A 27,654-nucleotide genomic window follows, 5' to 3' on the forward strand; every position below is an offset into this window, starting at 1 on the left:
GCACGGCCCTACTCGGCCACGGCAGAAAGCCGCAGCAGGACCGCAGGGAGAAACTCACCGGGCGGGGCGGGGCAAATATGGCGGAGGGGCGTGGCTTCCGGAGATGCGGGCCGGGGGGACAGGGACGGGGCGGAGTCCGGTAGGCTGGCAGGGGCGGGGGGCGGGGCCACGGGGGCTGCCCGTCCGAGGAGGCGGGGCTGGGCGAGTGTGTGGGCAGGTCCCGAGTCGGCTACGGCGGGGGTGGGCCCAGGAAGCTGGCGGCCGGAGGGGGCGGGGCCGGGGCGGTCCCGGGCAGTAGCGCAGGTCCGGTCTGCGCGGCGGTACGGCCCTGCGCGGCGAAGATGGCGGCCTGCAGCTGGGCGCGCGCGGTCGTGGTCCTGCTCTGTGCCTCTGACCTCCTGTTGCTGCTGCTGCTACCGCCTGGGGCTTGCGCCGCTGGGGACCCGCCCGGAGCACCCGGCGAGGCTACCCCACCCCCCCGCAAGAAGAAGGATATTCGCGATTACAACGATGCGGACATGGCGAGGCTCCTGGAGCAGTGGGAGGTCCGCGACTCGCGCACCCTTTCCCGGTTCTTCTCTGTCCCCGGTCCCTGCTGTGACCCTTTACCCCCTCCTTCGCTTCGTGACCTTTTTGATCTCCGTCTCAGTACTTCTGATCCTCTAACATCCTTTCCACCCATGCCATGAGTCCTTATTGACCCACTAAAGCTACCCTTGACCTTCCGTGTCTCCTCTGACCCCCTCACACCCTGCAGACCCCGCACGAGGCCTCTCATCCCAGTGTCCTGTTCCATCTGTCACCATTTCTCCGACCACTCCACGAGTCAGCCTCTCACAATCCAGCCCCATTTTCCCCTCAGTGCTCTGATACTTCTGCGCTGCCCCCGGTGCCCAGTGAGCCCTGCAAAAGGGGAAGGAGACTGTTTCCACCCCTGAAGAGCAAAGGCCCGGGTTTCTGCCGTTCCCTTTGTGTCGGGGTGAGTGGGTGGGTGAGTGGCATGTGGGGATGATTATCGTTTAAAAGTCATCCTGGCTTTGAGTTCTCACATATTCTAAATCAGTAGCATTTCAGGACTTCCTATTTTGGTATATTTCCCAGGTCGGAGTTTTGTAATTTTGTGGGTGGATTTTTTTTTTAGGGGAGAGTTTAGCAGAGGCGTGGCTCTCTGTCATGGAACTTGTATTTTTTATTTAAACGAGCAATGGCTTGTTCTTGTTAAAAGTTTTGTGGTTTGCTACTTGGATCCACTGGACGTGGCAAAGGAGATAACGTTTATTGGTCAAAACCATCCTGCTGCCTTTCTCCATTCCAAAGGTGATTGTACTGTTGTAGTGAGTTCGCATACCTGGTGGAGTGGAAGTAATAAGCTTGGATTTTACTTACTGTCTAACCTTGAGCAGGTCATCTTTCCCCTCTGAGCCTCAGTTTCCTTATCTGTAAAATGAAGTTTTACTGGATGATCCCATAGTTCCCTTTCAACACTGAAGTTTTGTCATTTTGTGATTATCCCTTTATTTCTTTGTCATGTATCAGGGGAGGTTGCTTTTTAAGCAGAGACCTGGTAGTACAGTGGTAAGTGATATGGCTGCTAACCAAAAGGTCGGCAAACCCTATGGGCAGTTCTACTCTGTCCTGTAGGGTTGCTATGGGTCAGAATCGACTCGATGGCAACGGCTTTGGTTTTTTTGGTTTAGTATAGCAGTAGGTCCCTGGGTGGCACAAACAGTTTGCACTCACCTACTAACCTAAAAATTGGCAGTTCAAATGCATCCAGCAGTGCTGTGGAAGAAAGGCCTGGCGATCTGCTTCTGGAAAGATTACAGCCAAGAAAAACCTATGGAGCAGTTCTACTCTGTAACAAATGGGGTCACCGTGAATCGGAATCGAGTCGTTGGCTTTGGGTAGTGTAGCAGTAATCTCAAGGTTTTGCATGTGTTAGACGTTTTCAGACATGAATTTTAAATGCCGCCTAATGCAGTTGATTGGAAGAAAGCAGACCTGTGTTTTCATCTGTTTCAACAGCTGTTAGAAAGGTTGGGGTAGAATTGAGTATGTGTGGATGGTTAACGAAGAGGGAACTTAGTGCAGCAGCCGCTTCCCCATTCACCATCTCCCTTGCAATCTCCCGATCTCTTTTTGGACTCTAGCAAATGAAACCTTTTGATCTGCCAAAGTGAGAACATAACCCCATGAGGAAATTGTACCTTGGAAATGCTCAGACCCTAAGCTAGACGAAGAAGGTGCTGCAGAGATGAGCAAGGGATCCAACTGTCAGGAGCAGTAGATAACAATAGAAATAACCACGACACAAAGTAGAAATTGCTGAGAAAGGAGATGCAGTAGGAACCCCCGAGGAAGGACTTCGTGGAGGAAATGACATTTTAAATAGGCCCAGGAGAGTGGAGAAGGGAGAAGGGCATTACTAGTGGGGCAGCAGAAGCTGAGGATGGTGCATTTGGGAACTAGCAGAATTGCGCAAATGTTTACAACCCAGGCTCTGGAGATAGACTGCCTGGACTCAACCAGTTGTGAGTTTGGGCTGGTAAGCACCTTTCTGTGCCTTAGTTTCCTCAGCTATAAAATGGAGGTATTACTAGTACCCATCTCTTTAGAGTTGTCACAAGGATTAACAGAATATACGGATAGAACGTAGAACAGTACAACTCAATAGCCGTTAGCTGTGGTACTGTTAATTATTCCGGTTGGCTGGAATAGACTATATCTGAAGCAAAGTAGTAGGAGATGAGGATGGGCAGGTTGGTGGGAACCAGGTCATGCAAAGCCTTGAATGCTATGGGGTTTGGACTTTAGAAGGAAATATGTAGTCCCTGATGAGTTTGCAGTTAGAACCCACCAGCCGCCCCTTGGAAACTATATGAGGCAACTCTACACTGTCCTATGTGGTTGCTATGAGTTGGAATCAACTCGACTGCAATGGGTTTGGCTTTTTTTGGTTGAGTTTGAAAAGTTGTATTACCACGTATTTGTTGTTGTATGCTGTCGAGTCGATATTGACTCAGCAACCCAATGTGACAGGGTAGAACTACCCCATAGGGTTTCCTAGGCTGTAATCTTTATAGGAGCAGATTGCCAGGTCTTTCTCCCAGGGAACAGCTGGTGGGTTCAAACCACTAACCCTTCAGTTAGCAGCATTTGTGCCACCAGAGCTCCTAATTACCACGTATTACAGTACTGAAAATTTTATAGTTAATCATCTGTAACCTCACCCCAAAACATGTGTTTCCTTTTTCCAAGTGCCCTTCTATTATTGATGACAGGACTATTCTGAGCACATTATTCATGTAATCCTTTCACCACCTCTGCGAGGGAGGTGCTTTTTCCAGTTTTCTAGATGATGACGTTGGGCATGAAGAGGTAAGTAAGCTGGGTTTTCAATTCCGTCATTTGTCTCTAGAGCCAGTTCTCTTAGCCATTTTATTACACTGCCCTTCACATTGATAATCAGAGGTACAAATGACAAACAGCGAGGACCGGGAGTAAGCTAGAAGCTACACCAGGAGAGTGGAAGGGAGAAACGAGAGATTTGATGGTCTTTACACGGCTTGGTAGCTGGCTGAATGTGTGACCCAGAAGGTGATTGCATAATGTAGTAAAAGGACAGGGGCTTTGAACCAGCTTTACCACTTGGTAGCTAGGTGGTTCTCTGTTTCCTCGTTTGTAAATGGGGTAATATCCCACCTTGCAGGGTGCCACACAGATTAAGTGAGCTGATGTTTGTAGACATTAGCCACAAACTAATGCCAGCTCCCTTGTCTAGTACCAGTAATTTTTTCTGTGGGAGAGGATAGCTATCTCTGGGGTGCTTTGTTGTAGGAAACAGTTCTTCCTTCCACAGTGGCGATTCCCAAGTCCATCACCCTCATTCTTTCCCCACAAGTGTGACAGTAAGAGGCTATACCTCAGATGTATGTAGTGGGGAGAGAAGACAGAACTGCTGTTTGTCATTGTGTTAGAACTAATGCTGAGTTTCAGTTGGCGCTAATTTCATTTCACATTGTGTTAACCAGGTGTAATGAGAAGAGGTATGTGTGGGGGGGAGGGTGTCTTTGGAGTCACTGTCACCTCTTTTAGCATGTGACCTTGAGTAAGCGTTTTTTTTTTTTAATCCTCTCTAATCCTCATCCTTATGTAAAATGGGGACCTTTTAGCGTTGCTCTGAAAATTCAAGATAATATAGGTGAAGTGCCTGGGGCAGAGTAGGTGCTCTGTAGATAGTAGAAGTTGACTGCCATCAGTGGAGGAATGTGAAAGCAGCTGAAGATGCAGGGCTGGCCTGGAGACAGGGCTGGACCTGTGGTCTGGGGAGTGCCCCACTTAGCCTCCCCTGGTCCCTGCCCTGCCTAGAGGCAAGAATTTGATTGTTTTCAGCATAAGAGAAAGTAATGAGAATAGGTAAGATTACCCAGGGACCTACTTGGGCCAAGAGTTGTGTTTGTTTTTAGTTGTCATCAAATGAAATTCTGATTAATGGCGACCCCATATGTGCAGAGTAGAACTGCCCCATAGGGTTTTCAAGGCTGTGACCTTTCGAAGTAGGTCACCAGGCCTGTCACCCCAGGTGCCTTTGAGTGGGTTCCAACCAACAACCTTCCTGCTAGTAGTCAAGCGCTTAACCCTTTGCGCTACCCAGGGACTCCAGTCTGAAAGCCAAACTGGGCCATTACCTATATCTAGGGTACTATTTGTCAATTTTTTTTTTCTTGCAACTGAAGCATGGACAAAAGCGTATAAAGTAGAAGTTAAAGTTGCTTGAAGCAATCCTTACCCTTAGCTACTACACTTAAGAATATTTGTGTTTTTATTAAAAAAAAAAAAAAAGTCACTCGTGACCTACTGAGTTCATTTCATGACCATAAGTGACATCAACTTGAAAAACTCAAATATTCTAGGGTATTGAACCGACCTGAAGCCTTGGTGGGAGTGTTTGAAGGGTATAGACCAGATGTCATGGTGAGGTAGAATAGAATGAAGGCTGAGAAACAGCCTGTGAATTTGGCAACCTGGGGCTCCTTTGCAAGACTGAGAGAAGGGTCTCCTTAGGGTGAGAGTGGTTGGAGGCCAGATTATAGGAGGCTAATGCAGGAGCAAGGAGCCCTGGTGGCACAGTGGTTAAAGTGCTCAGCTGCTAATCCAAAGGTTGGCGGTTCAAACCTACCAGCCATTCTGTGGGAGAAGGATATCTGCGCCCATGAGGTTTATAGCTTTGGAAACTCTGGCTGTTCTCCTGTCTCTTCTAGGGCTGCTTTGAGCCAACAGCAATGGGTTGGGTTAATGCGGGAGCAGGGAGTAGAAATAGCCATGTGTATCCGGTTGCCTTAACAGTTTGCGTTACCCAGGGACTCAGTAGCCACATATACTGAGTGCTGTGCTGTTATTAAATCTCCCAAACAACCCTAGAAAGGAGAGATTATTATTACTCCCCGAACCCCACTGTGGGTGAGAAAAGTCATTTTCAGATGGTTAAGTAACTTGCCCAAGACCACACAGCCAAGGTGGTGGAGCCAGAGCCGAACCCAGATCCATCTGACAGCAAAGCCCATGCTCCTCTCTACAAGTTACCACCGTCACCTGCTCCTTCAAAGCGAAATGAGGAAGAAACCCTTCAGTTGAGAGGGGGCAGAGTTGAGAAGGTTGGTGCGTTGTCTGTGTGAGGCCATGGAGATAACTTTTGGTTTTATAAATGAGGAAACAGGCTAGAGGAGCAAGAGATGTTATCCAAGCTGAAACAAGGTCCCAGATCTGATATAAATCTGGGTCACCTTCAAGCACTGCTTTAGAATTCCTATCCTTCTCATCTTGTATTAAAAGCTAAAAGTACAGTATGTTATTACTGGTGTATCTGCCAGTGTCTCAAGCCTTGGCCCTTCAGTGACTTATCAAGAAGACCAAGTAAGCGTGACATAGGGGTTTTTGTTTTTTTTTTTGGTAACAGCTTTATTGAGATGTAGTTTACATACCATACAATTCACCCATTTAAAGTGTACATGTCAGTGGTTTTTTAGTATATTCAAGAGTTGTACAACCATCACCACAATCAATTTGAGAACATTTGCATCACCCCAAAAAGAAACCCAGTAACCTTTATCAGTCACACCCCCCTGCTTTCCCTCAGCCCTAGGCAACCGTTAATCTACATTCTGTCTCTACATTTGTCTATTCTGGATGTTTCATATAATGTCATACAATGTGTGCTCTTTTGTGACTGGCTTCTTTCACTTGGCACAAAATTCACCCATGTTGTAGCCAAACAATATTCCATTTATGGACATAAAACCAAAAATAACAAACCTGATGCCCTCAAGCCAATTCCAACTAATAGTGACTCTGTAGGACAGAGTAGAACTGCCCCATAGGGTTCTCAAGGAGTCGCTGGTGGATTTCAACTGCCGACCTTGTGGCTAATAGCCGAACTCTTAACCACTGCACCATCAGGGCTCCATTTATGAATATGCCACTTTTTATTTATCCATTAAGGAACCCTGGTGGCACAATGGCTAAGCACTTGGCTGCTAACTGAAAAGTCGGCGATTCAAACCCACCAGCCACTCCATGAGCGAAAAGACCTGGGGATCTGCTCCCGCATGGGTTACAGCCTAAGAAATCCTATGGGGCAGTTCTACTCTGTCCTGGAGGTTTGCTTTGAGTCAGAATTGACTTGATGGAAACAGGTTAGGTTTTTTGATTTATCCATTTGTCAGTTGATGGACATTTGAATTGTTCCCACTTTTTGACTATTATGAATATTGTTACCATGAACATTCACGTACAAGCTTTTGTTTAGACATGTTCTCATTTCTCTTGGATATATATCTAGGAGAGAATTGCTTTATCACATGGTAACTCTCTGTCTAACCTTTTGAGGAACCGCCAGACTGTGATCCAAATGGCCGCACCATCTTACAATCCCACCAACAGTGTGTAAGCTCTCAACTTTCTCTGTATCCTCAGCAGCACTTGTTATTATTTGTCTTTTGGATTATAGCCATCATACCCAAAGGGAAAAAAAAAAAAACCAATGCCATCAGGTTGATACCGACTCATAGCAACCCCATACGGCAGAGCAGAACTGCCCCATAGGGTTTCCGAGGAACGGCTGTGGATTTGAACTGCCGGTCTTTTGGTTAGCATCCAGAGCTCCTAACTACTGTGCCACCAGGGCTGCATAGCCATCATAGTGAGTGGGAGATGGTATTTCATTGTGGTTTGTTTTAGTTTTGCATCTAAATTGTACAACCCACTCTCCTGCTATCTTTGAGAACTTGGGGAAAATTTTTTTGAGGTTAAAAGTTGCCTTAGAGTTGTTAATTGTTGTATCTTAAAAGGGAAAAAGCCCCTTTGTGTTCGTTCCCCTTACTCGTGCTTGTTGGTTGAACTAGGTGCTTACCTCAGAAGGGATAGCAGATGGGAGAGAAGCTCCCGAACTTCAGAGTGAGCAGAATTCAGTGGTCCTCTTTATGGGGGGCTGTCGCGGTACCTGCTTGCTGTTGCTAGGTAACAACCTACCCCAAAACTTCGCCGTTTAAGTGGCAGCTATTTATTTAGCTCATGATTTTGTGAGTCAGCAGTTTGGGTTTGGATTACTTGGGTGGCCTGAGGTCGCTACCAGCTTGGCTGGGGCCGTCTGGTCTAAGATGGCCTCAGCTGAGGTGGCTTGTCTCTGCTCTATCTGCTAGACACGTTCTCTTCTCTAGTGGTTCCAGGAGAGTGAGCGGAAGCAGGCAAGGCCCTTTGAGGCTTAGATAAGAACTGGTACGATACAGTTTCTGTAGCATCTTGTTGGCCAAAGCAAGGCACAAGGCCAGCCTAGATTCAAGGGGTTAAGTGACTTGACCAAAGTCACGCAGGTTGTCTTTATAGGGGGACCTGCAAAGTGACATGCAAAGGGGCATGGTTACGGGGAGGGGTAGGAGGTTTGGGGTGTGTTTATTTCGTATTTCCCATGAACAAGTACAATCTTACATCATCAGGGTGACACAAATGGTTAACGTGCTCAACTGCTAATGGAAAAGTTGGAGGTTTGAGACCACCCAGAGGTGCCTCCGAAGAAAGACCTGGCAATCTACTTCTGAAAAATCAGCCATTGAAAACCCTGTGGCACACAGTTCAACTCTGACACACATGGGGTAACTGTGAGTCAGAGTTGACTCCATGGTAATGATTATAGTTATTAAAACTCAATAATTAACATCTATAGAGTACTTATATATAATCCATAGTCCATATTTGGAAACCCTGGTGTCGTAGTGGTTAAGTGCTATGGCTGCTAACCAAATGGTCGGCAGTTCGAATCCGCCAGGCGCTCCTTGGAAACTCTATGGGGCAGTTCTACTCTGTCCTATAGTGTCGCTATGAGTTGGAATCGACTCAAGGGCACTGGGTTTGGGTTTTGGTTTTTTATAGTCCATATTCAAGTGTCAGTTGTCCCAATAAAGTCCTTAATAGCTATTTTCCCTCCAGTCCAAAATCTAGTCTATGATCAGACATTGCATTTACTTGTCATGTCTCTTTGTTGTTGTTGTTAAGTGCTGTCAAGTCGGTTCTGACTCAGCGACCCTATGTACAGCAGAACTAAACATTGCCCGGTCGTGCGCCATCCTCACAGTTGTTGCTGTGTTTGAGCACGTTGTTGCAGCCACTGTGTCACTCCATCTCGTTGAGGATCTTTCTCTTTTTCACCGACCCTCTGCTTTACCAAGCATGATGTCCTCCTCCAGGGACTGGTTCCTCCTGATAACATGTCCAAAGTACATGAGACAGTGTCTCGCCATGTTCTCTTCCAAGGAGCACACTGGCTGTACTTCTTCCAAGACGGACTTGTTCTTTCTTCTGGCAGTATATTCAGTATTCTTTGCCAACACAATTCAGAGGAATCAGTTCTTTTTTGGTCTTCCTTAATCTTGTCCAGCTTTCACATGCATATACATGGCTTGATCAGGCGCACCTTAGTTCTCAAAGTGGCATCTTTGTTTTTTAATACTTTAAAAGATCCTTTGCAATAGATTTGTCCCGTGCAATATGTCCTTTGGTTTCTTGACTGGTGCTTCTATGGATGTTGATTGTGGATCCATGTAAAATGAAATCCTTGACAACATCAATCTTTTCTCCTTTTATCATGATGTTGCTTATTGGTCCAGTTGTGAGGGTTTTTGTTTTCTTTGTGTTGAGGTGTAATCTGTACTGAAGGCTGTGGTCTTTGATTTTCATCAATAAGTGCCTCAGGTCCACTTCGCTTTCAGCAAGCCATTGGGTCTCTTTGGTCTCCTTTAATTTAGAACAGTTCCTCAGCCTTTCTTTGTGTTTCTTCACCTTGACATATTTTGAAGAATAAGGCCATTTATTTTACTTCATGTCCCTCATTTTTGGTTTTTCTGCTGTTTCCTTAGGTTATATCTTTTTGGTAGGAATACCACTGAAATTATGCTCTGATCTTCATGGTGCATTTTATTAGGAGGCACGTGATGTTGGTGTGGCCCAATATTGACAAAGTTAGCTTTGATGACTTGCCTGTGGTGGTATCTCCCAGGTTTCTACAGTGTAAAGTTACTGTTTTTTCCTGTGTAATTATGTAGTTTCAGATGTTCTAAATATCCTGTTTCTTGTCGAATTTTTATCCATTAGTATACATTGATAATTTTCTAACTCTATCATTCCTGTAGTCTTTTGATTACTTATTCTGCTGTTAGTAGTTTATTCATTATTAGTATGGACTCGATGGTTCTTATTTTTTCTTTGGGTTATAAGTCATTACTATCACTATTTATTTTGATGTTCAAATTTTTCTATATTTGGCCAATGAGAGCCCTTCAGGTTGGCTCCCGTTTCATTTTGACATGTGCCCGTGATTCTTTGAGTGCTGCCTTTCTGAAGCAAGAAGATATTCTAGGCTCAGCTTATATTTTGTTTGCTCCAGCCCTGGAGTTAGCCTTTTCTCTATGAAATCCTGGTCCTTTTAGATACTTTCATCTCTCAAAACCATGAGTTCCTTCTGATGCCATGATTCCCAGTCAGCCACAGGGTACATGCATCCCTCTTCCATACTCCAACTTCCTTCCCAAAAGTGAAGAACCTGGCCATCCTTATCTTTAATATTTTTACTTCTGTGCTCAAGCCTAGAATTGATAGAAAGTAGTTTCAGAATTGCTAGTTTAATAAATAAATGTAACTAGAATTGAATATTTGTTTACAGTTCTTATTTTTCAGGTGAAATTGGTGTGTATGAAATACCCAGATCTTAAATGTACATACAGTGCAGTGAGCTTTGACAAATGAATACACCCATGTAACCCACCAAAAGAAAAACCAAACCCCTTGCTGTCAAGTCGATTCCAACTCATAGTGACCCTATAGGACAGAGTAGAACTGCCTCTTAGAGTTTCCAAGGAGCACCTGGTGAATTTGAACTGCCAACCTTTTGGTTAGCAGCTGTAGCTCTTAACCACTGCACCACCAGGGTTTCCATGCAACCCACACCCCTATCAAAATATGGAGCATTTCCATCATCCCAGAAAGTTCCCTGTTGTTACTTCACAGTCTGTCCCTCTTCGCGCTCTCCCCCACCCCACTCAGAGGCAACCACTGTTCTAATTGCTGACACCCTAGATTAGTGTTGCCTAGTCTTGAACTGTAAATCGGTGGAATTGTATATCTCCTATTGTGTCTGGCTTCTGTCACTCTGTTTTGAGATTTATTGCGTTTATCAGTATTTGTTCTTCATTGCTGGGTAGTAGTTCATTGTATGACCATACCTGCATTGTGGCCATTATTAGAGTTACCACATTGTGTGGATTCTTAGAGAGTGAAAAAGCTGTGGAAACCCCATCACAATGGGGCTCCCAGTGGTTGGCAACCTGGGGTGATGGATAGCAAGGACTGCCTGAAACTTAAACTTGGTTCGAAAGTCAAATAGAGGAGAAGACCCCCCGAGTTTCCTTTTTCCTGTTATAACTGAAATCACGTACCTGCACCTGGCAGAATATACAGATATTTTTGCCTCTACCAGTTGAGAGTGTGGGACAACAGGTTTGATACTTGCTTTCCCCCCATCCTGATAGAAAGATGATGACATCGAAGAAGGAGATCTTCCAGAGCACAAAAGACCCTCAGCACCTGTCGACTTCTCACAGATTGATCCAAGCAAGCCTGAAAGCATACTGAAAATGACCAAAAAAGGGAAGACCCTGATGATGTTTGTCACTGTCTCGGGAAGCCCCACTGAGAAGGAGATGGAGGAGATCACTGGCCTGTGGCAGGGCAGTCTGTTCAATGCCAACTACGATGTCCAGAGGTAAACCATCAGCGACCTTGCTGAGAACACTGTAGGCTGCAGTGGGCCTCTTTCTGAGGCTGAGCAGGGTGGTACTTACCAAGGGTCCTGAGCCTTTCCTTTCTAGAATTTCCTCATTTGGATTTCTTTTTCATCCTGAAATTTTATTTATCCTTGTATCTCTAGCTTTTATTTCATCTGAGGAAAAGTAGTAATGTATAGCCTGGTCTCTAGAGAGGAACACATTAGTTACAGTTTGCCAGCTGCTTCCTTTAGATGTTTCTGGTCAATGGAGAATGCTTTCATGTGTAGCTATGTTTACCACTGGTGGCGCAATGTTTAAACATTCGGCTCCTAACCCAGAGGCTGGCAATTTGAACCCACCAGCCACTCTATGGGAGAAAAGATGTGACTGTCTGCTCCTGTAAAGATTACAGCCAGGGAAGCCCTGTAGAGCAGTTCTGTTCTGCTCTGTTCTGTCCTGTAGGGTTGCTCTGTGTTGGAATTGACTCGATGGCACATGACGTGTTCATACATAAAGCTTTGGACCAGACTGTTAACAGATAACTAATTAAATGTGAAGGGTCCCAGTTTTCACAGCTCATTTGGCTATGAGAATGTAATTTTAAGGAATCTCCTTTTTTTCTTCCCCTCAACAATAGTTCTGAAATTTAGTGTCTTCAAATGTCTTAGTTTGGAAAGTATGAAACTAATAGAAAAAAACGGAAGGAGTACTTCATGTCTGTGAGGGCCGAATGCTTTATTTAACTTAAATAGACACTTAAAGAAGATAGTCAATGTTTTGGTGATAACTAGTCCAGAGGTCCCAGTCTGTGTGGAATGGTGGGAGTGTTATAAACCAAAGGGTGGAGGTATGGAACAGAAGAACCGTGCCCATTGGTCACGCTAGGGGTCTATCCAGACCCTATTCTGTTCCTGTTGGCTCCTTGGGGTCTGTTGAGTGTAGGTGTGCCTGGGCTGCTTGCTGTTAATGTTAAGCTCAGGGGTTAAGATCCCGTTCAATTTCTGGATGTCCTCTTGAGCCCTTCATGGGTCTCTTGCCACGATCCATTCTAAACCAATGGCGTTCAGACTATATCAGCTACAGTCTTTTGTCAAGTGAAACCTCAGAATATAAAACAAAAGTAGATGCTTCCTTCCTACCACCACTGCCACGGCCCCCAAGTCACCTCCGTGCAGGCTCGGAGCTCTTCTAGCCCTCTCTAGCATGAGCGCTCACTTGTGCCATAAAGGAACGTCCAGTGTGTTTCTGGTTTGATCTGAGCTGATATGTTAAGTAGTTTAGAGAGCTGGTATTTTCAAACATTAGGATGTTAGTAGCTACTAAAACCAAAAAAAAAAAAAAAACTCGTTGCTGTCAAGTCGATTCCGACTCATAGTGACCCTGTAGGACAGGGTAGAACTGCCCCATATGGTTTCCAAGGAGTAGCTGGTGCGTACGTACTGCTGACCTTTTTGGTTAGCAGTCAAGCTCTTAACCACTGCGCCACCAGAACTCCTAGCAGCTACTAGACCTAAGAAAATAGAACTTTTTGCTCTGTGTTCATATAGAATTTGAAATAAACTATATTTCTTTTTTAATAAATGTCACCAAGTTGCTCTGAGCTGTCAGCACCTTAATGACATGCACTGATTGTATGATTGTGTCTTTCTGTCAAGGTTTATTGTGGGATCCGACCGTGCTATCTTCATGCTTCGTGACGGGAGCTATGCCTGGGAGATTAAAGACTTCTTGGTCAGTCAAGACAGGTGTGCTGATGTAACTCTGGAGGGACAGGTATACCCTGGCAAAGGAGGAGGAAGCAAAGAGAAAAATAAAACCAAGCAAGAGAAGAGCAAAAAGAAGAAGGAGGGAGAGCCAAAGTCTTGGACTTCAAAGGAAGACAATCGAGCTAGGAATAAAAGAGAAGACCTGTAGCGGGCAGCCATGGTGCTCTGCAGAGGGGCAGCAGGACACAGAGAGCCCTGCAAGGGCTCATGAAGGTGGAGGCGGCCTGGGAGACCGTGTGCTGGCTGACGTTCTAGTTTCTTAGCAAAGAGTGTGCCTCACGACCAGTTTGTGCTCAGTATAAGAATTGCCATTTAAAAGGCTTCAAGTGAGAAGACTGAAATTTTCTAATTAATATCGGACACTGACAAATTAATGTTTACTACGAAATCATTTTAAATGGGATGAGTGTGTTACTTTTCCCCATTTAAACCTGGCAAATCAGTGATTATACTGGGGACTTCCTGTCCTGTGAATGGGACGCTGGGACCATTCCCTCATCATTGCACCTGCTCTGATCGGATGGCCTGCTGGGTCAGGGCTTTGCATTTTATATTAAGCAAAAGGATACCAGATTCTACTCAGACAAGCTTTAATACTCCTGACTGAATTGACTCAAACTCATCACACTACCAGCATCATTTTCATGACCATATTACGTGGCGAGCGTATCTAGGTGTGAAGTTAGAACACGTGATCAGAGCACTGCAGGGAGCGCCAAAATCTAAATCTACAGTCAGGATGTGTAAACCCAGAATCTGTGCCAAAAGTGCAGACGGTAGAAAATAATGTAACTTGGAAAGCCTAAGTGTTCACTTTGAGTTTTGTTAACTTGAATCCCTCTCGTCAGCTAAAGAACTGTTGGTACCTGGCAGGTTTTACGGGGTCTGTGAAGTTCAGGCTTGGCTCTGTTGTGTTCTCTCAATTAGGAAAACATACTGGCATCGAGGGTTCAGATGTTCATTTAATGTGACAATTTTCAAGTGTGAATAGGGAATCAGCAGAGTCCTTTGCAGGGTGTGGCAGAGGACTGGCTAACCTCGTTTATTTCTAAGCATTTATTTTTCTTTGATGATGTGCCTAAACTTATCATTTTGTATGGTACTAACATTATGTGCTACTTGTTAAAGTCTGGTTTTGCTGTGCGCAAGCTGGAGCCTGCTCTGAATAAGAGTCACAGAATTTACACACCGTTGTCGTTTTTAAGAATTAAATTGTTTGAAAAAATTTCAGTTGCAATTTAAAAAAATTAAATGTAAAACATGTACACAGGTAGACAATTTGAATGGTCAAGAATGGTACAAACTGAAAAATACACGCCCACCCCACTGCCAGTCCTTTGACCGGTGGAAACCACTGTGGACAATTTCTGTTTTTTCCTGAACGTACATTTTCCATCTTCTAGTGTTGTGTGTTTCTTTGTTTTGGCCTCATCCCATTATTCTTATTTTGTTAACTACTCAGACTTCAAGGAGCCCTGGTAGTGCAGTGGTTGAGCACTTGGCCGCTAATTGTAAGGTTGGCAGTTTGAACCCACCAGCCACTCTGCAGGAGAAAGATGTGGCAGTCTGCTTCTGGAAAGATGACAACCTTGGAAACCCTATGGGGTAGTTCTACTCTGTCCTGTAGGATCTCTATGAGTCGGAATTGATTTGACGGCACCAGTTTATTTCATTCTGACTTGCTCTCAATGGACTGCACTCCCTCCATTTTCAGTTCTGTGTTTTGGAGGGGTGGGGATATTTGCCCTGCAGCACCCCCATCCTCCAGGCCTGTGCTCATCCAGTGCCCGGGCCTGTGCAATCGAGGCCTAGGCTGAGGACATTAGGCCCCGTCGGAGCTGATCCCAGCTTCAGTTTGCATGAGCCACTCCAGGAGGAGGTGTTCTTCGTTTCTCATATCTCACACAGCTTGAACCCGGGAAAATAGGTGGCTGGAGCTGCTGCAGCTGTTTTGCACTCAAGAGGAGAGCTGTCTGCAGAGCCAAGACAGGAAGAGCAGGAGAGAGCCTGAGCCCTCGTGGTATCTTTGAAAACCCCTGAGTCCAGCCATGCCTGAAACAAACCTGGGCCCTGGGCCTTTTCGGTTTTGGAACCCAGTGAACCTAGTTTTTTAACTTAAGGTAATTTGTCAGTTTTCTGTCATATGTAGCCACAGTGGTCCAGCATAGAGCAACTATCCTGACTGGACCAAACCCAAACCAAACCCACTGTTGAGTCAGTCCCCACTCATAGCAGCCCTGTAGTCCAGAGTAGACCTGCCCCATACGGTTTCCAAGGTGTGGCTGGTGAATTCAAACTGCCTTCCACACTACCCCGTATCTTCTGTTCCCACTTAGAAGTCTTTCTGTATCAGGATGTACACATCTACCTCATTGCTTCCTATGGACTGTGCAGTAACTTCAGCCAGTATTTACTGACTGTTATGTGCCAGGCACTGCTAGGTGCCAAGGATGGCATAGATGGAGCCCCCGCCTTCGTGAAGCTCAGTGATTTGGTGGAGGAAGCCAAGTGTTAATCACAGAAAAAGTAAAATGGTGTTGGTAGAAGTATGAAAGTTGCACACAGTGCTATGAGAATATATTGAGCTGGGTGCTAATCTTGAGATGGTCAGAGAGGACGAGGAGGAGGAGGAGGAGGAGGAAGGGAGTGATCCAAGAAGAGGAAACAGCCCGTGCAAAGGCCCTGAGGCTAGGAGAGTGAGAAGCTGCAGTAAGGCCAGTGACTAGGCAGTACAGGGCGGGCTGGAGAGGTAAGTAGGTACAGGAGATTTCGAGGCATCCTGAGGAAATGGGGACATTTCAACAGATTTTAAGCTGTGGTGGGGTGGGGGGCAAGTGACAACCCAGTTCGTACTGGCTGCGTTGAAGAATTAATTGAAAAGAAGCACCCCAAACCCAATGACATTGAGTCCATTCTGGCTCAGCGACCCTATAGGACAGAGCAGAACTGCCCCTGTAGGGTTTCTTAGGCTATAAATCTTTATGGAAGCAGACTGCCATATCTTTATCCCGAGGAGTGGCTGGTTTGTTCAAACCACTGACCTTTCAACCTGGTGCTTAACCACTGCACCACCAGGGGTCCCTAAAAGGGGCACCAGTGGGTGTGAAAAAGTGGAGAGAGTATTTCAGCGGTTGATGGTGGTCCAGATTAGCAAGACTGGTGAGGTGTGAACCACAGCTTACCTGTACAGCCTCTGCTGCTGGACACGCCAGTTGTCGGGGCTTTTGTTAGCGCGTACGAAGCCGTGACGGACACTTTAGAACAAATCTTGCTAAACTTTTGTTTATATCTGAAGGGTCAGTTCCTAGCAGTGTGAATTCCTGGCACAAACAGAAAATGAAACATTTTGGTGTATACTACCAAAATGCCCTCTCAAACGGTTGTGCCAGTTTACACTCTTGCCATGATTTCCTCTTATCCTTGCCAGCACTGAGCATCACACTTGCCAATTTAATAGACCAAAAATCCTTGTCCTATTTGGCTACCCTGAAGTCACCGAAATGGAGAGACCAAGTAAAGCTAGAGACACCCAGGGAGCCCCAACTACTGCAGCCCCAGCTGTGAGTCTTCCCAGCCCCGGGGCAGACGAATGAGCACGTGAGTGAGCTTTCCAGTGCTCCCAGCCTTCAAGCCTCTGAGCAGACGCCAAGATGAGCTGTCCCGCACAGCCCTGCCCAGTTTTCAGATTCATGAACAGAGGGAATGTCACGGGTTAAGCCAGAAAATAGAAATTTGTACGTACACATAATCTTCATTTATTTTCACTGTCTTTACGTCTATTGATGGAATAAATTTAGACACTATCTTTGACTATTATGAAATGAGGAACTTTATTAGATAAATATACATCCTTCCACTTCCTCTGGTTTTGATGGTTATTCTGTAGTTCTAGTACTTATGGTGGATTCCTTTATAATGCTAAACCTTTTTTTTTTTAATTCAACCAACTTAACAATTTTTACCTATTATCACTTAAAGGAGCCCTGGTGTCACAGTGGTTATTAAACGCTTGGCTGCTAACAGGCCAGCAGTTCGAACCCACCAGCCACTCCGTTGGAGAAAGATGTGGCAATCTGCTTTAATAAAGATTAAAAACAAGCACATTGTCGTCAAGCTGATTCCAACTCACAGCGACCCTGTAGGACAGAGTAGAACTGCCCTTTAGGGTTTCCAGGGCTGTAAATTTTGACAGAACTGCCGATATTTTGATTAGCAGCCAAGCACTTGACCAGTGCCACCAGGGCTCCTTTTATAGATTTCAGCCTTGGAAACCTTGTGGTGGCAGTTCTCCTCTGTCCTACAGGGTTGCTGTGATTTGGGGTCAACAGCAATGGCTTGGTTTTTTGGTTATTATCACTTAACTAGTAACTCCCTACTAGTCAAGGTGAGGAAATTTATGAACATCCTCCTGTCTTTCCCATTTGTTGTTTAATATTATTATAATGACAAGATATTTAATACCCACTTCTTGTAACCATTACTCTCAGTTTTGATGCTTGAGTGATGACAATGTGGTGGGCATAGCATTTGGGGGTCTGGCCTTTTTCCTCAGCACTTTTATACAGCCATTGCTCCCTCGGAGAGCTCTGAGGCCAGCCTTCATCTTTTCCCCTTAGAAGTGAGCGCTTTTTCTGTCACATTGCCTGGGGCTTGTTTCTCATCCTAACTCTCGGTGGTTTTGGTAGGAAAGGTCCTGATTTAGATGTTTCTGAATTTCTTTTCTTTTCCTCTCTCTCTCCTAAAACATGGTGTGCCATTTCCAATGGCAGATTCAGCTATTTATTTATTATCATTTTGGGAAAATGTATCCTCTATTGCTAACTTCTTTTTAGATTTATGTTGGTGTTTTGGGCATCAATTTGTTTCTTAGCACCGAAATGAGATTTTTGTTTTTTAGTCTCTTTCAGCCTTTAATCTCATCTTTGAGCTGTTTTTATTAAAATTCATGTTCTTACTAAGTCCTGTAACTCAAAAGAGTACAAGGGGAGACTCATGCTTCCTGGAGTCATGTTTTTTCCAGACTAGATTACTTGTCTGCCTAGATTTGCCGCAGTCTTCTTTGTTGTTGTTTTCATGTAACAGAGTGGGTCGAGGCCACCACATCTTTGTTTTTTCTCCCTCTTGTTCTTGCTGAGTAGACCATCTTTGCCCAGACCTTGGCAGCAGCCTGCATTTTAGGAGACTTCTCCCTGATTCCCTTCACACATTCTCTGAGATGTGTTTGTTTCCCTGGGAGATGCCATTCAAGGGCTGAGTTTTACTTTCTCTCCGCTTTTCTAGAACTGAACAGGAAAGGGGGAGGGGCTGAAGCAAGCTGCATGGGGCCATGCCTGACAGGTGTGCCCTGCCCCCCTCCTGTGGTTTAACTAGGGGTCCTCCTCCTCTACGGGAGGGGTGACTTCTCTTCCAGGGCGTTGATCTTCAGGCTTCAGAGGGAACACCCAAATTAGCAGTGAACTTCGGACCCTTTGCTCCTCTTGGGGAGGATCAGACTGGGGTATTCTTTACTCTGCTACACTGTTTCTTCCCAAGAACCGTTCTTTCTGCTCCTACAGGAGGGAAGAACATGGCAAATTCAGCATTTAGCTAGGGCAGGAACTAGGGTGAGGGGAGTGAGGGGACACCGCACAACTCGGTAATCAAGATGAATAATATTTTAATACAATATTTTAAAATTCAAAACTATTCCTCAAAAAGTTAAACATAGAACTACCATATGACCCAATCGCAATCCTAGGTAGGTGCCCATGAGACTTGAAAGCAGGATCACAGAGACTTGTGCACCACTGTTCATTGCAGCATTCTTCACAGTAGCCAAAAAGTGGAAACAACCCAAATGCCTATTGCCAGAGGAGAACCGACAGACGAAATGTGGAACATACAATGGAGTATTAGTCATAAAAGAAATGAATTCCCGGTGTATGCTACAACATGGCTGAACCTTGAAAACATGCTGAGTGAAAGAATTCAGACACAAAAGGACAAATATTGTATCATCCCACTTATATGAAATATAACTAGAACAGGCAAATCCATAGAGACCGAAGTTTATTAGTGGCTACCAGGAGCCCACCCAAGCCCTTTGCTGTCCATTTGACTCTTTCTTATAGTGACCCTATAGGACAGAGTAGAACTGCCCCATAGGGTTTCCAAGGAGTGGCTGGTGGATTTGAACTGCCGACCCCATAACTCTTAACTACTGCTCCACCAGGGCTCCACTACCAGGGGCCAGTGGGAGAGGAGAAGGAGAAGTTATTGCTTAAGGGGTCCTGAGTTTCTGTTAAGGGTGGGGGAAAAATTTGGGAACGGATAGCGGTGATGGTTGCAACAACATCGTAATTAATGAACGTCATTAATGTTGCTGAATTGTAAGAAAGGTTGCAAAGGCAAATGTTATGTATATTTTTACCACAATAAAAAAAAATCAAAATTAATGTAAAAAAACCATGACAAAGAAAATGTCAACATTTTAAATAAAATCAGGATCCAAGGGCTGAGATTAGGATGAGGCGGCGAGGGTTGGATCTACTATCCTAAACCAACAGTCTTTAGTTGCCATTTCTTTTTCTTTTTTTTTTTTTTTGAGGATGGGACAAAGTATTTCAGTAAAAATGTTTCTTCAAAAAAAAAATTATTCCAAAAAAAATTTTTTTGTTGTTGTTTTTAATCTCTTTTCAAACAGTTTTTACTTTGTCAAAGTAGAAAATCTCACACTCTGTTAGGAGTAAAAGAGGAGTTTTGTTGAGGAATAATTTATTTTATTTTATTTTTTATAGCTATAGCTGGTTAGGAAGCTGGGGTGGTGTAGTGGGTAATAGCTACGGCTGCTAACCAAAGGTCAGCAGTTCGAATCCACCAGGTGCTCCTTGGAAACTCTATGGGGCAGCTCTACTCTGTCCTATAGGGTCACTATGAGTTAGAATCAGCTCGGACGGCAGTGAGTTTGTTTTTTTTTGGTATAGCTGGGCAACACTAGATAAAAATACAAAGTGCTCCACCATTCAAGTGGAGAGAGGGGTCCGTATACATGGAGAACAAAGGAAAGGAAGGGGTTAATGGTTGATAAGATCAGCTTCAATTTGAAGTCCTTTAAAATGTAAATGCCTCCTGCCACTTGGCTAAAAAAAAAAAAGCCAAACCCACTGCTGTCGAGTGGATTCCAACTCATAAAGGGGTGGGTTACCACCTGGGTGAATGGCACCAGCCAGTTCCGTTATACACCATTATACACATTTTTATACACAGTCTTCCGAGGAACAAATCATTTGCATCTTGACACACTGTTCCTGAGTGGCTTACATCCTGACCTTTTGTTTCCTGAGAATGCATCCTGGCCCCATCATTCTTAGTCTGACATGAGTGCCTCCAGTTTGAAACTTTCCCATTTGTAGCTTTAAAAATGTTAAAACGCTTTGAATACATAGGTGCGGGATAAGTTGGTACTTCCAGTATTCCATGAATGAATGAAATGATTTTCAATACAAATAATATGACTGGTCTGTTTGATTTGAAAGGAGTCTTGTTGGCTCAGTGGTTAAGCACCAGCCTGCTAACTGAAAGATCTACGGTTTGAACTCATCAGCCGCTCCACAAGAGAAAATGTGGCAATCTGCTTCCCTAAAGATTTACAGCCTAGGAAACCCCATAGAGAAGTTCTACTCTGTCCTATAGGATTGCTATGAGTTGGAATGGACTTGTAGGCAATGGGTTTGGGTTTTTTTTTTTTTTTTTTTTAATTGCAGCACCATGATTTTACTTAACAGACTGAGGCAGTGGAAAGAGTAGGATCAGACCATGGTTCCAGGCATGGCTCTGTTACGCAGGAGTTGTGATCTGATCTCTGTCTCACTCTCTACATTCCTTTCTAGGAACATCTGTTTCAGCCCAAGGCTCCAGCTGCCCTGTTGGCACGAGTGACCCGACCCCCACTCTCCCCACCCTGTGTATGGCCATAGCCAGTCGGGCCAGAGATGGGAATCTGACCCACGGGGAACTCGACCACACACCAGGTTGGCAAATCAGATCCTCTTGGCCACACACTGAGTGGTTTAATAGCTGAGTTGGCAGTGCAGCAACTAGAGTGAAGTTTCGAGAACTTCTGTGGGTGACATTTCTGGACTTGCCTGGAATTTCTTACCTCCTGGATCTTGATTGTTCAGGTTGTCTCTGGATTCTGAGAGCTCTGGATCCTTGCGATAAACCTTTAACTGGAGCTAGATTGAAGAGGTTTCGGCAATCGGTCTGATTATCCTACTCTCAGTTACCCATCTATACCAAAGACACTAAACTAGTTGTTGGCAAGTCAACACTGACTCATGGCGTCAGAGTAGACCTGTCCTCCCCTGAATTTTCAGTGGCTGATTTTTTGTAAGTGGATCGCCAGGCCTTTCTTCAAAGGTGCTTCTGAGTGGACTCAAACCTTCAGCCTTTTGGTTAGCAGCCGAGCACATTAGCCGTTTGCACCACTCAGGGCCCCTATCCATCTACAAAAGTCCAACATGTTAGCATTGAGGCGATTCCGACTCATCGCAACCCTAAAGGACAGAGTAGAACTGCCACATATAGTTTCCAAGGCTGTAATTTTTGCGGAAGCAGGCTGCCACGTCTTTCTTCTGAGTAGCACTGGTGGGTTCAGAGCAGCTAGTGGGTTCGAGATGCCGACCTTTCGCCTTTCGGTTAGCAACTGAGCATTTAACCACCGTGCCACCAGGGCTCCTTATCCATCTATAAACCAAAAAGAAAAACCAAACCTGTTGCTGTCAAGTTGATTCCGACTCATAATAACCTGAAGCACACATGTAAACCCACTGCCCCTGGAGTGGCTAGTGGGTTTGAACTTCCAACCTTTGGGTTAGCAGTCGAGCACTTTAACCACAGCGCCACCAGGGCTCCTCAAAGTTCCAAGCATTGTGCCTGTATTGGCACTCTTTCCATACTGTTGAATAATTGCATTCCTTTTAGTTGCTTGGAGCCCTGGTAGTGTGATGGGTAAGTGCTCAGCCAACAGTTCAAATCTACCAGCTTCTCCTTGGAAACCCTATGGGGGCAGTTCTACCCTGTCCTGTAGGGTTGCTAAGAGTCGGAATCGACTCAATGGCAGTGGGTTTGGTTTTTCGGGTTAGTTTGCTCACAATTATCAGTGACGTTACGTTGAGTAGTTCTTCTTTCCTTAGGGTTAGTCCTCTAGTGTCAATTTCGGATTGCTGGAGCGAAGGACATGTTTTTACTGTATGTTGCCACCTATGTCCAGAAGAATTGTATCAATTTGTGTGTCACCAGCAATATATGAGTGGATCCATAAATTCTTCAAAAAAACTCACTAGACTTGTGCATTTTAAAGTTCATTAATGTATTGATTCATTCAACAAAAATATTATTGACAACTGGCACACCAGACATAGTGTAATAGATATATAATTTTATTTTAATTTTCATGTTTTTGATTATTAGTGAGGTTTCATGTTCTCCCAATGCTTAACAAAAATCAGTTCCTCTTGTGAAAATTATTCTTATCTTTTGTCCTTTAATCTATTGTGAGCCTGCAATGTTTTGCCAATTTGTGTGCACATTATTGAATATGAAAATTAACCCTTTGACTGTGAAATCCAATGGCAGTATTTTTTCCTGTGGTGAGGCCATGCAGAACCTTCTAGACCAGGTTTGGAGAGTCCAAGCCTGAGGGCTTTACGGTGATATTGGGGTTTTCACTTAGCCTTGCATTAGGAGTCCTTTAGGATGGAAGCCTGAGAAGAAAAGTCCCAAAGAAAAGGAGTGGCTGAATTGGATACCCAGAAGATCAGTTGGTTCTGGGGAACAGAGGGGATATTGATGATAATTACAAGAATGAACGCATTTTGGACTTTAGAGTTTAGACCTGCTTCACGTTATCTGTCGCATTTGAGCCTCACATCTGCCCTGCAGTGGGGGTGTGGGTAGCTCCAGCTGAAGGCTAAGCAAGCCCAGAGGGGAAGGGACTTGCCCATGATCACACAGCCAATGAGTGCTTCTTCATAAAACCCCTATCAACTGAAGTAGAATTGGCCATTCTCTCCACCTTACATCTAGAAAACAAAGGCACAGCTTGAGAAAGTGATTTGGCTAGGACCGAAGGCATCGTTGTCTTCCCATAAAGGAAAAATCAATTTAAAATTGAGGGATGTAGCCACAAGGGGGCAGCAGAGACCCACCAAAAACTCACTGCCTCCATACCACTCACTGCCTTGGTGAGAGCGCTTCAGCTATTCTTTTAACCACCAAATCACTCAGTCCCTGTTGGCAAAATATCTGTGAAAATCTGCATACACCTCCCTCTCTGAATTTCCCTTTGAAATCCACAGCATTAGCTAACTGGGTACACTGTTTAGAAATTTCTACTGTTGTACAGATATTATTTCATCCTCACAGCAACTTTGTGAAGTAGATACTATACTATCATTCTCATTTTACAGACAAAGAAACTAAGGCACAGAGTATTTTGCCCAAGGTCACACTGCTAGGAAGTGACAAAGCCAGGATTTGAACCCAGGTAGTCAGGCTCCAGAGCCCATGTCCATAACCACCATGGTGATTTGCTTGGGAAGAGAGTGTCTCCCTGTCTCCAGACCTCATTGCAGATCCCAGTGTTTGTGGGTTCCTTCACTCACCAAAGACTACTGAGCACCAGTATGTTCTGGAATTGTGCTAGGTGTTGGGGATGGCGGGGGAATAAGGCAGGTGAGATCCCTACCTTCTTGGTGTTTACAGATTGCCTGAAGATACTGAATGTCATTTGCCATTTTTTGAGCACCCACTATGTGCAGGCTCGTCACAGACTTTATTTTGTTTCCTCTCCATAACCCTGCAAAGGGATGTTAGCATTATGGTGAGGCCCGTTAGAGCACAGCTCTGGAGTTAGGCTGCCCAGCTTTATATTTTATCAGCCCTGTTGGAGCAGTGGTTAAGTGCTTGGCTGCTAACCGCAAAGTTGGCAGTACGAACCCACTAGCCGCTCCATGGGAGAAAGATGTGGCAGTCTGCTTCCATAAAGATTACAGACTAGAAAACCCTATGGGGCAGTTCTACTTTGTCCTTTTGGGCTGCTATGAGTCAGAATCGACTCGGTGGCAACGGGTTTGGTGTTTTGATTCATAATCTTAGGCAAGTTATTTAAAGACATTATCTGAGCCTATAAAACCAAAAAAAAAAAAAAAAAAAACAACTGATTGCTGTCGAGTTGATTCCGACTCATAGTGACCCTAAAGGACAGAGGAGAACTGCCCCACAGGGTTTCCAAGGAGAAGCTGGTGGATTCGAACTGCCAGCCTTTTGGTTAGCAGCCGAGCTCTTAACCACTGCACCACCAGGGCTCCATCTGAGCCTATTGGTGCTAATAAAAGATCCTACCTCATAGAAATATTGTTGTTTTGTTGTTGTTAGGTGCCATTGAGTCGATTTTTTGACTCATAGGACCCTATGTGACAGAAGAGAACTGCCATAGGGTTTTCTAGGCTGTAATCTTTATGGGAGCAGAGCACCAGATCTTTCTCCCAAGGCATGGCTGGGTGGGTTCAAACTGTTGACTTTTCAATTAATTATGAGGATTAAATTTGAAGCACTTAAGACAGCATTCAACAATTATATTATTCTTGTTTTTAGATGAGTAAACAGAGGATTATAGGGGGCACAGCTAGGAGACAGAATGGCAACCCGACCCAGGCCATCCTCCACCGGGCAGTGTTGGGGCTCTGATGGAAATCTAATGGGCCACAGAGATTGGTCCAGAGGGAGAATGGCCGTCTGCCTAGTGCAGTGGGTGGGAGCGATTCCCAGCCAGTTCCAGGCAGGAAGGCCAGCCATTCACACCACCTTTGTTCTGTACTCTCAGAAAGTTGCATGGTTGAGGGTCTTCACCCTTTGATAAGACGGTGTTGTGGGCTGCATTGTGTCCACGAGAAAAGATATGTTGAGGTCCTATCCCAATACATACGAATGTGACCTTATTTGGAAATAGGGTCTTTGTAGATACAATTAGTTAAGCTAACATGAAGTCATCCTGGGGTCATCGCTGTTAGGTACCATGGAGTTGATTCCAACTTACAGGGACCCCATGTAACAGAACAGAACTGCCCCGTAGGATTTTCTTGGCTGTAATCTTTACAGGAGCAGATCACCAGGTCTTTCCCCTGAGATGCTGCTGAGTGGATTTGAACTGCCAACCTTCTGATCAGCAGCAGAGCACTTAACTGCTTGCACCATAAGGGCTCCTTCTAGTGGGGTAGAATGGGCCCTTAATCCAATGTGACTGGCGTCCTTATAAGAAGAAAAAAGACAGAGACACAGAGGGAGGACAGCCATGTGAAGACGGAGGCAGAGATTGGAGCGGCACTGCCGTAAGCCAAGGAACGTGGGGCTACCAGAAGCTGGAAGAGACAAGAAGGACCTCACCCTGGAGCCTTCAGAGAGAGCCTGACCCTATTGACATCCTGAATTCAGACTTCTGACCTCCAGAACTCCGAGAGAATGCATTTTGTGGTACTCTGTTACAGCATCCCTGGGAAACTAAGACGGCCTCACCCTGAAAGGGGCAAAGACCAGAATGAGTGCAGAAGATAACAGGCTGACTTTGCTGGCTGGGATAATGACTTTCCAAGGGCAGCAGGTAAGGAAACCCCCAAACTGAAGCGTTTGGCGTAACTAAGATGGCTGCCACAGAACTAAAACTATATTTTGGGTTAAACTGCAGTTTGACATGAAAACACGGCTCCTGCTCTTCTGATGAGACAATTCAGCTTCTTATAAAAGTTTAACTGCTTGAAACACAGAAAGGAGTGAGGGTCAAGACTTTAGTTTGTATGAGGAATTTATTTGTTAAAAGATGTTCACCGAAGAATGTTTATGCAGCTTGATCCAAGAAGAATGCCTTAGCCAAACGTGTTCCAGGAGGTTAGAATTGATAATGTCAAGAAAGTTTGTAGGTTAACGACCCCCTTGTAACTTTTTGCCATGTGCCCTCCCCTGCTTAGTGCCTGGGAGCACACAGCCCTTTGTTTGCTTCACCTGATAAAAAACCCCACTGCTTTCTCCACACCTTGGAACACTTCTGGCATCCTGCTTGAATGTTAAAGTGTATCCTGATTCGTGAATCTCTATATTCCATAGTAAGACTTTTTGCTTCCACTTCTAGCAGACTGTAAGTTTGTTGCCTCACAACAGGCAGATTTCAGGTCCCATTCATGTATCACAAGCCAGGAACTTAGGGGCCTCTCAACTTGGTCTGATTCTGGGGAAATCCAAGCTTGCAGCTGGGGCCACCGTGGTGAAGTATCCATAGATCCTGCTGAATTAACTCAAACCTGGAGTTTCTGTCCGACTCTTCATCTCAGCAGACCAACTTGCAGGATTTTTAAATCTTAGAACTCAGTGCCCTGGCAAACCCAGAGCACTTTTTCCCTCCAGAGAAGTCTGCCTAAGTCTCTGAGGTGACGTTTCAGAGACAGCAAATTCAGCATCTTGAGTTGGGCAGCTTTCTGGGCAGAGAGTTGCAGTCGGAGGAATTCCAGGAATTCCCAGGGACATCTGGTCTGCTTTGTATTTGCTCTTCTTGGCCAGCCTGCATTCTTTCAGGAGGGAGCGAGTGCTACACGGAAGGGCCTGGAAACATGGAGGCCTCTTTGATTTTTGCCTCCTGCTTCAGCCCCAAGTTGGGTGACCTTGAGTGAGATACCTGATGCCTCCAGGCCTGTCCTGCCAGGCTTGGGATTTACATACCAGGGCCCGGAGGAAACAGGATAAGGGGACGGGAGAGACTTTTATTCCAAGGCAATGGAAGTCTCTGACTACCCAATGATTGTCGACTCTGACTCCTGAAAACACCATATAGAACCTTCCTTAAAAATTCCCTAAGATCTTTGCTCCTCCATTAGCAACTCCTTGAGGGTAAGGATTGCGTCTTCCGCCTTTGGGCTCCTGCTTCTAAAAGTAAATCATAGTATGCCCTAGGGTGTGAGGTATCACCTCTGTGGGCCTCTCTGGGGCCAAATCAGCATTTTCCAAACAAATTTAACCAATGGACCCACCCATTAAGGAGGAATTTGTCCTTACTAACTGGTGGGCTTTTGTGATACAGAACCAGGAGCAGGGAAAGGGGTAATAGGGTAACCCATCACCCAGTTGCCATAGAATCAGCTCTGACTCAGGGCGACCCCGTGTGCATCAGAGTAAAACTGTGCTCCACAGGGTTTTCAATGGCTGATTTTCCAGAAGTAGATTGCCAGGCCTTTCTTCCAAGACACCTCTGGGTGGACTTGAACCTCCAACATTTTGGTTAGCAGCCAAACACATTGTAAGAGTTACAAAGCCTAAACACTAGGAGGAAGGGGGCAGAGGAGAAGCAAGATGTGAGAGAAGTGGGCCTGAGTCAAAGAAACACACAAACAAATGTACAATTTCAGTCTTGAGAAGTGCTATGAAGCTTGAGTAACAGGGATTTCCCTTAGGGAAGTGTGCTGTGGTTGCTGTCTGTATGCTCTCAAATCACGTCTGGTTCTGTAATGTTCTGAAAACACATAGGTGTAAGTCCTTCTTATATATGCTTCTAT

At 45.0% G+C, this 27,654-nt stretch overlaps 1 protein-coding gene across 2 annotated transcripts; it reads left to right on the plus strand.

Annotated features, from left to right (window-relative positions):
* The first annotated feature begins 314 nt into the window (after window positions 1-314).
* Window positions 315-24,275, plus strand: MESD (mesoderm development LRP chaperone). Of its 2 annotated transcripts, XR_010317387.1 has the most exons (4): window positions 315-545; window positions 11,076-11,308; window positions 12,968-15,198; window positions 20,947-24,275. XR_010317387.1 is itself a non-coding variant. In XM_003413861.3 (3 exons), the coding sequence occupies exons 1-3, from the start codon at window positions 342-344 to the stop codon at window positions 13,224-13,226; spliced, it is 696 nt and encodes a 231-aa protein (XP_003413909.1). In that variant the 5' UTR covers window positions 315-341; the 3' UTR covers window positions 13,227-24,275. The 2 variants fall into 2 exon arrangements, 1 of the variants encoding a protein (XP_003413909.1); XM_003413861.3 differs by having other exon boundaries at window positions 12,968-24,275.
* Window positions 24,276-27,654: the final 3,379 nt, after the last annotated feature.

Source organism: Loxodonta africana, chromosome 13, assembly GCF_030014295.1.
Source record: "Loxodonta africana isolate mLoxAfr1 chromosome 13, mLoxAfr1.hap2, whole genome shotgun sequence".
In the NCBI taxonomy this organism is placed as follows: Eukaryota; Metazoa; Chordata; class Mammalia; order Proboscidea; family Elephantidae; genus Loxodonta; species Loxodonta africana.

Excerpts from the sequence above, each read along its gene's own strand:
- MESD (XM_003413861.3), top strand. The coding sequence starts at position 342 with ATGGCGGCCTGCAGCTGGGCGCGCGCGGTCGTGGTCCTGCTCTGTGCC. Across the intron at positions 546-11,075 it reads GGCTCCTGGAGCAGTGGGAG|AAAGATGATGACATCGAAGA; the intron begins GTCCGCGACTCG and ends CCATCCTGATAG. Across the intron at positions 11,309-12,967 it reads GCCAACTACGATGTCCAGAG|GTTTATTGTGGGATCCGACC; the intron begins GTAAACCATCAG and ends CTTTCTGTCAAG.